General features: G+C 58.5%; 2 protein-coding genes across 2 annotated transcripts; one reads left to right on the top strand and one right to left on the bottom strand.

Annotated features, from left to right (window-relative positions):
- Window positions 1-911: 911 nt before the first annotated feature.
- CHLRE_15g643050v5 (uncharacterized protein) lies at window positions 912-4,933 on the bottom strand. Its single transcript, XM_043070697.1, has 5 exons — window positions 3,509-4,933; window positions 1,983-3,079; window positions 1,802-1,852; window positions 1,559-1,648; window positions 912-1,452 (listed from the first exon to the last, which is right to left on the bottom strand). Exons 1-5 carry the CDS (start codon window positions 4,203-4,205, stop codon window positions 1,363-1,365), a joined length of 2,025 nt encoding a protein of 674 aa, XP_042916587.1. The 5' UTR covers window positions 4,206-4,933; the 3' UTR covers window positions 912-1,362.
- Window positions 4,934-5,523: 590 nt separating this feature from the next.
- On the top strand, window positions 5,524-7,120 carry CHLRE_15g643000v5 (uncharacterized protein). Its single transcript, XM_043070695.1, has one exon. The coding sequence runs from the start codon at window positions 6,279-6,281 to the stop codon at window positions 6,870-6,872; it is 594 nt and encodes a 197-aa protein (XP_042916586.1). The 5' UTR covers window positions 5,524-6,278; the 3' UTR covers window positions 6,873-7,120.
- The last annotated feature ends 4,499 nt before the right edge of the window (window positions 7,121-11,619 follow it).

The raw sequence follows: 11,619 nt of genomic DNA, 5'->3' as shown, positions 1-11,619 counted from the left end.
TGTGGGCGGGTTTCCTCATTGGTGCGGACAGGGGTGATGCGTATGCCCTCGTGTGAGAGGGTGATGCGGGTGGTGGGGGGGCTGGTTGGCGGGATGTCCCGGATGTTGAAGTTGGTTGATATTTCGGGGTGTCGTGTGTAAGTGAGGGTTAGGGCGAGGCCGCGCCCCAGATCCGCCCATCGGTAGTATCCCGGCTGTGCTGTGTTGGCGTTCGTGAGGGGGATGGCGCGTTTTGCGTTGGAGTCGTGTAGCCACCAGCGGCCGTTTGCGTGTTTCACAGTTCGGGCATGGCCGCCGTGGATAAGAATAAAGCCGATGTGGCGGGATTCGGAGGGAATGGCGTTGAGTGCTTCGTGTTGGTTGAGGCCGCCATGGTACGAGCATGCCGTGAGTTGGACGTAGGGTAGGCCTGGCAGGGGGGAACAGGTGGTAGCTTTGAGGCAGTGGTTTATGAGGCCGTAGTCGATGTTGTTGGTTGTTAGGTAGGTCGCCCATGTGGGTGTTGAAGCCGGGGAGTTGCGGTGGAGGTGCTGCGATCCTCGCGCCCATTCGGCGTAGACAGTGGCGGGTGTGAGAAGGCGTTTCCCAAGCAGGTTGTTGATTGCGTGTATGAGGCAGGAGCGGTTGTCGTGTTGTTTCTCATGGAGGTGCGTTGCTCGGACAACTGGTGTGGTGGATTTGAGGCGGTTGCTCTTGCTGCCGGCATGCCGGTTTTCCGTGTGGGCCGATGCAGGAGTTGGGTGGGCGCTGTACATGTATCTCATGAGTGCTGTAGCTGCAATCCCGGCTGCAATTCTCGCTATTGTGTTGGCACAGTGCGCTAGCCCATGCCTCTTCCCGGGTGTGGTCAATGTGTTGTTGGGTGTTGCAGGTTTGATACAGGTGGCGGCGTGGGTCGGCAGGTCCCGTTCTCCTTCCTGGGGTCTTAGCCAGCTCTCCTTGCGTGCTCCTCCCTCGTGTTGCCTCCACTCCTTCCAGCCTCTGCCGCCTGTGGCTGCATTGTAGCCATTCGTTCTATTTGTCTCCATGTCGGGACTAGTTCCACTAATGTAGGCCTCGTGCGCCTCGTGCCAGCCCAGTTTGCGCGTCCTGTGCCGTGCTTCTGCCTCACAGCTTCTGTTGACATTTTGCCACCCTCTCGTATCATCAAGCCAAACTGTTCCTGTTGTCCCCATACGTGCGTCTACTTTGTCTAGCTTCCTTCTCCGAGCACCTAAGCCACCAGGTCTGCTCACTTCATTCACCACCATCCATTCATGTGTGCGAGCATGCGTGACTACTGCTTCCACGTTAATTAAAGGGCCTGCTAGTGGGAGCTTGCAGACATCAGGATTAGCTAGTCCCTGTCGGCACAGGTGGCTGTCATCGTTCGGGGCTCTGGGTCCTGCCGGTGTCCATGAGGTCGGCTCCGTGGCCGGCGCCTTCGACGGCTTGGCGTTTCGACTGGCGCTCCTGGGGGGTTTGGGTTGGTGGGTTGGGCGGGTGTTGTTGGGACAGGTCCATTGTGGTTAGGGGACTGGGGGTAGGTTGCAGCGGTATGCGGTCTGATACTTTGTACCTGCTCTCCCGCGGGCGGCGGCAGTGTTGTCTGCCCCTGCGTCACCGGTGGCGCCAGGGGTGCAGCTGGCGCCGGCGGGTTCTTCGGCGTCTGCATGGGGAGGGCGGGCGGGGCTGGACATCGTCGCTGCTGGCGTGGGGGCGTAAGGTGGGGCATGATGGATGCGGGGACATTTGGGGCAGGTCGGTGACACATGTAGGGCGGGGGGCATGCGGCGTCTTTCAGCGGTCTGGTGTGTCGTACCTGCTTGGTGCTCGTCGACGGTGCGGGCGGTGGCGGCGGCGCCGGAGGCATCTGTGTGGAGGGGGCGAGTGGGGTTGGCCGGTGTTAGTCTGGGGTTGTGGGTATGGGGTGGGGTGCAGGCAGTGCGGAGGTGGGCGGGGCGGGTGGGTCGCGTGGAGGGGGCGGGGGTTGGGGCGCCCACCTTGGTGCTGGCGGCCTGCAGTGCCGCCTTCAGGCTGAAGGCCGCCTTCTTTTTGGGCGCCGCGGAGGCCGGGCGTGCCGCGGGCTGCGCCGGCGGTTCCGTGAGTGCGCGGAAGAAGATGTTGCCCAGCATCTCGCCGATTGCCGCCTGTTGCGTTGTCTCATCCTGCAGCAGTCCGCCACGTTCGGCTAGGCCGCGGGCGGCGTCACCGTATTCGCACAGGCCCCACGTGTACGGGATATAGCCGTCCTCGGGGATCTTAGCGGGGAAGCGGTTAGGCCTCAGGCGGATGCTACCCACCACCGGCTCTGCGTCCGCGTTGAGGCTGGTGACGATGGTGGCGCTGGCTGCAGCTGCGTTGGTGGCTATTATGACGAGCGACCGGGCGTCGTACACGGGGATGTTGCCCCTGTAGCTTTCGGCCGCCGCAGCCCGCAGGGGCCGCAGACAGCCATTGGCGTGTCGTTGGAATACGATGTCGACTAGGCGGTCGCGCGGGAGCTTCAGCAGGTCGTACGGCTCACTGCGGGCGCCGTAGAACTGGAAGGGTTCGGTGCTGCGCTTGGTGCGGAGGCAGGCCTCAGCGCTGGGCCCGCGCTGGTGGGCGTACGCGGCGGCGCCTGCCTCCACATCGTCTATGCTGTCCCTGATTTTGCTCTGCATCTCCTCCAGGTCGCTGTTAATGTCCTCCAGGGACATGGTGGTGCGTGAGCGCCCCAGGTAGTCGGTCAGGTGGATGCCCTGCAGGTCGAACTTGTCGCGGAGCTCCTGGTTGTCCCAGTCGTTGGGGTAGGTCTCCAGGCTAATGACCTTAGCGGCGCCAACGTCTAGGTTGGCGATGTAGATGCCGCCGGCGCTTTTAAGGGCAGCGGCGGCGGCCTCACTGCGCAGGTGGAGCACGCTAGTGGAGGCGCGCATGTCGCGGGGGACTCCGCGCTGGTCCATCCACTGGGTGGTGCTGCTGTTGCTGGCGTAGGCGCGGCTGTCCATTAGGCCGGTGCCGGGGCTGTTGAGGAACTCCAGGATCCGGAAGGCTGCTGTCTCCAGGTCGCGCTCCGTGAACTGGGCGTTGGCGGCGGGGGTCAGCATGCCGCACTCTGTCGTGGGTGCGGGAGTGGAGGGGGGCAGGTGGCAGGGAGGGTGGGGTGAGTACAGTGCGTTTGCGTGGATGGGAGCCTGTGTACGGGGTTGCTGGGATTGCTGGGGGGTCCTGGTATTCTGTGGGTGGCTATCTAGGTGCGGTGCATGTGTGTCGGGGCGTTGCGGTTCGGTGGTTGGCTTCATACCTTTCGTGGGTCGGGGTCCACCGGCGGTTATGGCATGTGGGCGGTGGAGCGGGGCGGGCGGGCGGCGACATGCGTGGGCGGCGGGGGGGTGGGGGGTTGGTGGGTGGGCGGGTTCAGTGGCGGTGGGCAGGGGTAATGCGTGGGTGTCGGTGGCGTCGTAGCTGTTGCAGGGGTAGGTGCGGCGTGTCGGCAGCGTCAGCGGTATGGTGTTGGTACGCCCCTTGGCCCAGTACTGCTCACCGTCCAGAATCCTGGAGACCCCCGCGCGTACAGTCGTGGTGCAGAACTTCCCCCACGTGGTGGCGCCATCGCCAAAGAGCTCAGCCTCCACGTACACCGGCACACTGCACGGCCCCATGCCGCCCGTCTCCACCAGTGTTGCGAAGTGGGGCTGCCACACCTGCTGCTGCTCGTTTCTGGTGCTGGCGCCGGGCTTGATTGTGGCCGGCGGGCAGCGGACCTGGAATTTGTTGTTGAGGTAGTAGGGCAGGGGGGTGCTGCTGAGGGCGAGGTAGGCGTCGACGGCGTGTTTTGCGGGCAGGCTAATGCCCCAGCTCCGGATCGTCATGACGTCGCAGCCCCGGCCGGTGGCGACCTGCTGCCGCCCCTCGCCCGGGTGGTAAATGTCGTAGCTGCCCTTGTCGAGGCCGGGGCAGGCCTCGGCGAGGATTGCGGTCAGGTGCTGCTTGATGCTGGCCTCACTGGCGAAAAGCATGCTGCCGCTGCTGAAGGCTTGGCTCACGGCGTCCTTCAGGCGCGCCTGCAGCTCCTGCTTTTTTGATAGGGCCTCTAGGTTTAGGATTGGGCCGATCATGATTCGGGCCATTTCCGGGTGTTCCAGCCCGTGGCAGTCTCCGATGAGGGCTGAGTGGTAGTAGCCCATGGCGATGCAGGCCAGGTCCGGTTTGGGGAGCTGGTCGTCCAGGGGCCAGTACATCGCGATTTTTGGGTTGAGCCCAGCGGGTGCCGCGGGCGCCTCTTCTAGCTGCAGGCTGGCTTCTTTGAATGGCTGGTAGGCGCTACATAGCATAAGCGGCTTGACCCAGCCATTTGTGGTGGGGTGCAGGTAGAACGGGGCCTCTCGAGTATGTTTCGCTGCGAGCGCACCAAGAGCGCTTATGAGCCCTCTGCTGGGGCTTTGTGAAGTCATTGTCAAAGTATGGTTGTTTGGGAGGCGTATTCTGTGAGACAGTGGGCTTGTCGCAAGTTTCGCGCGAAGAGGGGATGCATGGGGCGGCTTCGTTTGGGGCGTCGCGCGCCTTTTGCTGTTGATGTTGTTGGTGTGTTCTTGGGTGTGTTTGTGTGTCTGGCTGTGCTGGGCGGGGCGGGGGTCTGGGGGGATGCGGGGTCGCTTGCATGCGGGCGGCTGTTCTCGGCAGTGCGTCGAAGGGCTCGTGGGCTTCCGAGTCGGTCTTGTCATATTGCAGAGTCGTGGGTGGCTCGGCGCGTGCGTAAGCACAAGGCACGAGTACCCTTCTGCGACGTTGACCGACTCGGCGTTCCTGGCGCCGCTTCCCGTCACTGTAACAAGTAGTCCCAGAGTGATAGCATATATCAACCATCTTGCTGAGCCTACTTGCTTGTCCAGTCGCGTCCGTTTGCTCGCTTCCTCTTTGGCCATTCTAGTGTCTCGCGAGTGAGCGTGCTAGAAGGCTTCAAGAGTATGTTACATTCTTATTCTATAACCCTGTCCCATCTGTGGGTGCAATGCACGGGGCCCCCCGCACCAACAAACGCAGGGGCGTTGCCGCCGGGTGCACCTCGCGCAGCCACGCCGCCGCGACCCGGGTCCACGGGGGCACGTACGGCAGCAGACCACACACACCCAACACACACCGGACCGCGAGACCGGCTTGCCGCGCTTTCACATGCGGCACCAGCGGCAACAGGCCCGCCCCCCCCACCGCCGGAGGCAGTTGCATAAGTTCAATGGAGAGGCCAGTCGGGCGTGCATGGGGGTTGGCATCAAACTGGTCCTGCGTGGCTGCGTGCGTCGGCAAAACATAGCATACTGGCGCAAACCGCGACTGCTACGTATTTGATAATGCCTATTGCATGTAAATAGGTGGCAGGGAAAATTCGGGCGGAGCGAGAAGTGCCTTCGCGGTCCATGGACAATTGACTTTCGCGAGGTCGCGAGGAAAGCATCCGGTGCCCGCTGATATGCAGTCTCTAAGGCAAAATATGTTGGCGGCAAGCAAAGCGGGGAAGTATATCGAAAGTTCTGAGCGACTTGCTGAGCCATGCCTCCCTCCCTTACATGTCGTGCTGGGCACCGGTGGCGCTGGTGTTCTCCAGGTTGGTTTCGGGCGCATCCTTTCTGGTAGTCCCAACGCCAGCCCGGCCGGCGTCGTCCAGCCCAGCCATCCCGATACAGCAGCCACCTTCCGTCAGCCAGCCATGGGCGCGACCGTCCACAGCCTTTACCGTCGGTTACGAGGTAACATGTGAATTCGCAGCTTGCGCTACTGACTGCCTACTCTCGTGCCGCCTGCAAGCCCACTCCGCCTTCCGCTCTGGTCTACGTACGCATTAGTTCCGCAACACTCGTCAATAACTTGGTTATTTGGTTCTTGTTCTTGGTTTGACTTTTCAGCGGTATCGGGTACATGCCGTGGACACGCACCGACCTCGTTCCCCTCGGCCAGCCCTCCACCCGCCGCCCCACTCAGCTGTCAGCACGGCTCCCGCAGACCCGCACCCGGCCGGCCCCGGTCCCTGGACGGGTGTGGGGAACCGCACAGGGGTGGGTTTGCCTGTGTTCGTTATCAATTGCCGTAAACACAACTATTTGCTCATATGCCACACAACGCTACACAACGCCACTCGACACGCTGCACTCGCTGCACGACGCTGCGCTTGATAACCTGCCTATTTTACGCAAACATGAGTACGCCGCATCTTAGCTTGCCCACGATCGAGGAAGCCGCCGAAAGACTGGAATGATATCAAATCTAGCAAGCACCTTGGCATGTCTGATTACTTCAAGGACCTGTATGTTCGGGTCAGCATGACCGATGCCGTGCTCGCGTCGACGAATGGCAAGGTCGCTGATATCTACATAGAAGCTGCTGAAATGATCACAGAGCTGCGCCAGGAAATCGCGCAGATCAAGGAGCGTCTAGAGTCGTCGCACCACGCATCAACATCAAACACTGGACGAGGACTACTGGACGTGGACGAGGACGAGGACTACTTTGAAGTGCTGAAGAACGTCACTAAGATTGATGCGGCGGCGGCGGAGCTGGGCGACTTCTCTTGGCTGCCGGGGCTGGCGCTCGAGGACGGCGTGCTGACCTTCGTGCGCACCCTGAGCGTGGCGTGCGGTTTCTGCAGCCTGGTCGTGCAGGTCGTAAAGGAGAAGCGGGAAGGGTTGCGCAAGCTTGCTAAGGTGTGGGCAAAGAAGAAGAACGTGGTGATGGTCCCGTATCTTTTTTTTGTTGTTGTTGTTGGTTATCTGTCACGCCCAAGCATGCTACTGCGGCAAGAGAGGACGGCCATATACAAGGGGCTGGCTGAGGCAGGAGCGGGGCCGAAGTGGACGGGCTCTGCTGACATTGAGTACTTGAACGGTGAAGGCGAGCGAGTGTTGTTCCAATTTTGATCGTGAGGGCAGGGATTAGGTGCTGTGTTTTGGGCGGCGGACGGCTGTGATCGAGGCGGCGGAACATAAACCACACAACGCACACAACGAACATAACTTGCGACACAACGCACACAACTGATTGTTTCTTTTCTCCGAATACTTCTGTGGACTGCTATGACATTTTGGTGTTCAAGAGGCGAGGGGCCCGGTTAGTCTCGTTGCAGGGTCCGTGATGACCACACATCCACCTGTAACAACATCATCATCAACTATTTGAGTTTACACTGAGATGTTTGGTGCCCCGGGGGTCGGCCCCGGCTCGATTTGGTGCCCGGGGGTTGTTCTAATGAGCTTATAGTAAAATTTGCCGCATGGCCGTACGCGAGGACCCATAAAAGGTGCGTGCAGGGTGGCAGTCGTGCTGCCTCACGACCCAATCTTATTACATTTGGATTCGGGCAACCACAGCGATTGTATTGGGATACAGATGAACAGTAGTGGATGTCATATAAGCCGCCACCGAGCCGCATCACTCGTCTTGCACTGTTGGCAGTCCGGCAACATTGCAAGCCCTGGCACGAACAGACAGTCCTATGAGCTTAAAACGTGAGCCCGTGATCCCTTTCAAGGTCTTAAACTCTAGCAAACACTTTGACCCGCCCAGTTTGATGGGTACCTCCTTCACGAGGGTGATACTTGCTTGCATTGAAATTGTTGAGTCAAATCTGACAGGATCGCAAGCACACCCAGATATACATGTGATGGAAACAGCTGATCTATTTTGATAACTGCCCAAATAATTCACGACAACATGTGTTAATCCATCACTACAGCTACCTCTTACAAAAGTCGAGATAGAAACTCGCAGCACGCTGCCAACTGTGTCTGACACTAATCCAGGTTTAAGGTGGTACGGTGACGACTCGTAAGCAAGAAACATGAATCCTGAACTTCCCACCACAGGAAGATACCACGTTGGCAACAATGACGCGGGGATATTATGAGGCAGCTCATCTCTATACTGCATAAAGCACTTCGTAACATTGAGTGGAAAATGTCCTAGCAGCGGAGGGGGTATTTCGCCATTGCTTGTCATATGGTCTATCGGCATACGATGCTCGTCAATGTTACGAAACGCAGTCGACAAAGTTCCAATCAACATATCACCCAACAAAGCCATGCCATCATGTGCTGGATGTATGTAATTCTCATACAATGCCGATAGAGCCTTACAATGCGCAGTCCCTGTGCAACAGTTTAGGCCACCTGATTGCGCGATATCATACAAAGCTCGGCCGAGACTAACAACAGACACTCGATAATAACGGGCTGCGTAAGACGTATAAATGACATCCGAGTATCTGCTCAGAACCGCAACCGCACCTAGGATATATACAACAGACATATATTTACTATAATCATGACCAAGATTGTATTCCTCAGGAATCAGTGACGTGAAGTTGCTACATGTAAGGCTGGAACACTGAGACCCGTTTTGCTTAACACATGCATCCCTGGCAAGGGCAATGTGACAGACATTTGCCAAAACTTTTGCTGCACATACCACTCTTTATTGTAAGCCCATTTGCTATTAACTATAATAATTGCTGGTTTGAAGCCTTGCCTGATAATACTTTCATGCAATATATGGCGTACCAATCTTTCGACGTCTACGGATTCACTCTTGCCAGCCATATTCTCCAAAATGACAAGGTCTAATGGATGCGGTAATGAAAAACAGGAATCAGTGTAGCAACCAAATGTGCAACCTCCGTGGCCATCGTTGATGAACACATGATGTTCATGCGGCCATGCTTCATTAATCCAGTTCATAAAACGGGTGACCCACCCTGTAAAAACTGTGTTCTTCCACCATTGACTGGATCCGATGTCACACGTTGTACTTTGATATCCTCGAAGGGTTCCGGTTACATTCCGGCTGAACATGTTGTAGCATCCACCGTACGTGGCCATCACAGAAGATCCCAGACCGAGGACATTTATTGGTTCACCAGATTCCAATTTTCTACGTAAAGCAAAGTACTGGCTGAAGCCAGGTAATTCAATTGCGCTCTGAATGGATTCCCATGTCCAAGAAGACCGAGACGATCCCTCAACAAGTAGCAACATTGCCATGATACAACACCTAAAAACACGATTGCGTATCATCGTGATAAATCGCTCCCTACACCGCAATGTACAATCTCATGCGCTCAGGCCCCACCAGCCCCCCCCCCCCCCCCCTGGCCTCGACCGTTGTACACGCACAAACTCGTCCGATTTGCAGTGCTACCGCTCGCCCTTTACAGGGAATTAAACTCTGCTAGATGCTGGCTGGGTGCTGGCTGGGTGCCAGGGGTGCACGATTTCCCCTCCAGCTTTCACGCATGACAAGAGATTGCATTGGTTACAAGAGGGACTTGCTGACGCGAGTCGCGAGCGACATCTGCTCTGGACCTCAGGGACGTGCCACCTGCAACGCCGACGACCTACTCTAGTAGTAGGCTTGCTCTCGTAAATCATCTAAGCCTAAACACGTCCAGCCCACTGCATGTCCGTAGTCTATTCATTCCGATTGAAATCGGAGGGGTGTATGGGAGTCGAACCCATGACCTCGAGCGAATTCATCCCTTGACGCTATCCACTCGAAGCGGAACCGCCCACCCAGACAAGAGCTCCTATATGGGCTTGAAATAGGGGCAAACGGTGTGCTGGCCAGGCAGAAAGCCCAAATCGTGCACCGGCGTCGTGCACCGTGCCTCCTTTCCGCCCAAAGCCACAAGTGTTCCGGAGGGATGCAGTACCGCTCGCCCGGCCAACATGTGCCCCGGGCACACATCCTGAGCCGCCAGATACTCGTATCCAGCGCAACCCGGTCTCACCGCGTTGTCGGCACCGTCCAAATTTGCACTCGCTTCAACCCCGCAAAACCTTGCCTGCGTGCCAAATCCATAGTCCGAAGTTGCCCCAGTGCCGTACGGCCCTTTCCGTGCGGGGGCAGATACGGCAAAAAGGTCACCCCTGACTTCCCCGCGCTCTCAGACACTTCTCATACATAGCATTGACTTGCTGGTTGAGTGGCAGGGCGGTCCGCGCTCGCCTGCGGTCGAAATGGACGGGGTTTGGCCAGCCAGCCAGCGAGCTCGATGGGTACGTGCGGGCACGGTCGAGCGGAAGCGTGCTGGAGGGGGCATAAACTCACTCACCATGCTATTTAGACACATAATACCGCATTGGAATGTATCCCGGAGCAAAATCGGCCGACGGAGGTCTCTCAAGCAGCCATTTCCTCAATATTTCAACGTTGCCGTGCCTATAAGTAGCTATAGGCAGATGCTAGAGAGTCTCTACGGGGGTTAATAGCAACTCTTCGCGGAAAATTTCGGGGCATGCAGCTGCATTTCGCGAGCTCGGCAAGCGGACAGGCCGCGCCAGGGCCCATATCAGCTATTCATAAACATACATTGACATGCTTGAAAATACGCAACACGCACAAGCGAACATGACGTTGTAGAGCCGAGGCCAGTAAGCTAGCACAAGCAAAAAGAAAAGCGTGAGCATGAGCAGCGACCGCAACTGCTACGTTACCTTTGACGAGATAACCGCGCGCCAAGCTGCGCCACTCCGGCGTCCTTATGCTTGTGACTCTCAGCTGGTGTATACGGCTGTCAGAGGCTGGGCTGGCGTAGACTGGCCGCAGACTACCAAGCGAAGGCTGCGATGCGCTGCGATAACGCGAACCCCAAGAGACCCACCTGGAAGACAGCCAGGCATCCGCAATGAGCCAGGAGTAGTACGTACATGCGAGGACAAGAGGAAAGAGAACGGCAGAAAGGAGGGTGCGGCATGGCGGTTATCAAAACGTTGAGGCCGGCGCAGAAACAAACCAGGGTGGCTGCCTAGCTGCGGCCGGGCTGACGCGAAGGCTGACTGGCTGCTGTATATGGTGAGCTGAGACTGGTATGAAAGGCTGGTGCCGGCCAGGCGAGTTGGGCATGAGGCGCCGCTGCATGGGGACATGACGCGCTGTAACCATGGGGTAACTGACGGGTGCCCGCCGTAGTACCGTTCCCTACACCCGTCCAGGAACCGGCCCACGCACGGTGCAGCGGGGCCGGCCGGGTGGAGGAACCGGGCTGGCAGCTGGGCTGGACGTCGCGACGTTGAGCTCGACACGAATCTGGGCCCCAGAGGGGGTTGGGGCGTGCTGGGGCGCTGCGGGCGTGCCGACGACGTCGGCGTGTCCCCAAAACACCAAAGTCCACGTGAAAGCCAGAAGATAAAAGCTGACAAGAATAAAGCCAGCAACGTTCCATAAACAGTCTCAGTACAAACGAGATCTGTGCAGGGCATCATGCCAACCGCGTGAATGGTGGCTGCACCCGCAAGCGGGAGGCTCGCCCTTGCCAAACACTTAAGGGCGGGACCTTGCGATACATATGTCATGAATAGGCACTTGGGACGGTTTCGGCCTTGGACGGTGCCGCGTATATGGGCACGTCCCGGGTGAGACCGGGTTGGTCCGGCGGCATTTTGCAGCCGGCCCGGCCGCATCGCCTGCGTGGCCCGGCCTCTACCCCCCCCCCCCCCCCCGCGAAATCCCCAGCTGCCCCAACCAAATCCCCCATGTGGCGCAGCCAAAACCGCACCTGCCCAAGCCAGCTGATCCACTAGGTTAGGCCCTATTGCTTTACCCGACCCTGTGTACCAGCAGCTGTCCTGGGCACTTGCGGGGTGATTAAGATGCGCCTGCGGCGATCACAGC

This window comes from Chlamydomonas reinhardtii, chromosome 15, assembly GCF_000002595.2.
Source record: "Chlamydomonas reinhardtii strain CC-503 cw92 mt+ chromosome 15, whole genome shotgun sequence".
In the NCBI taxonomy this organism is placed as follows: Eukaryota; Viridiplantae; Chlorophyta; class Chlorophyceae; order Chlamydomonadales; family Chlamydomonadaceae; genus Chlamydomonas; species Chlamydomonas reinhardtii.
Note: the sequence above shows the minus strand (reverse complement) of the source record. Positions and strands in the feature narration are given on the sequence as shown.

Coding starts and splice junctions, on each gene's coding strand:
- CHLRE_15g643000v5 (XM_043070695.1), top strand. CDS start 6,279: ATGACCGATGCCGTGCTCGCGTCGACGAATGGCAAGGTCGCTGATATC.
- CHLRE_15g643050v5 (XM_043070697.1), bottom strand. CDS start 4,205: ATGTACTGGCCCCTGGACGACCAGCTCCCCAAACCGGACCTGGCCTGC. Junction 1,853..1,982: donor TGCAGGCCGCCAGCACCAAG/GTGGGCGCCCCA, acceptor CCCTCCACACAG/ATGCCTCCGGCGCCGCCGCC. Junction 1,649..1,801: donor CGTCGACGAGCACCAAGCAG/GTACGACACACC, acceptor CTCCCCATGCAG/ACGCCGAAGAACCCGCCGGC.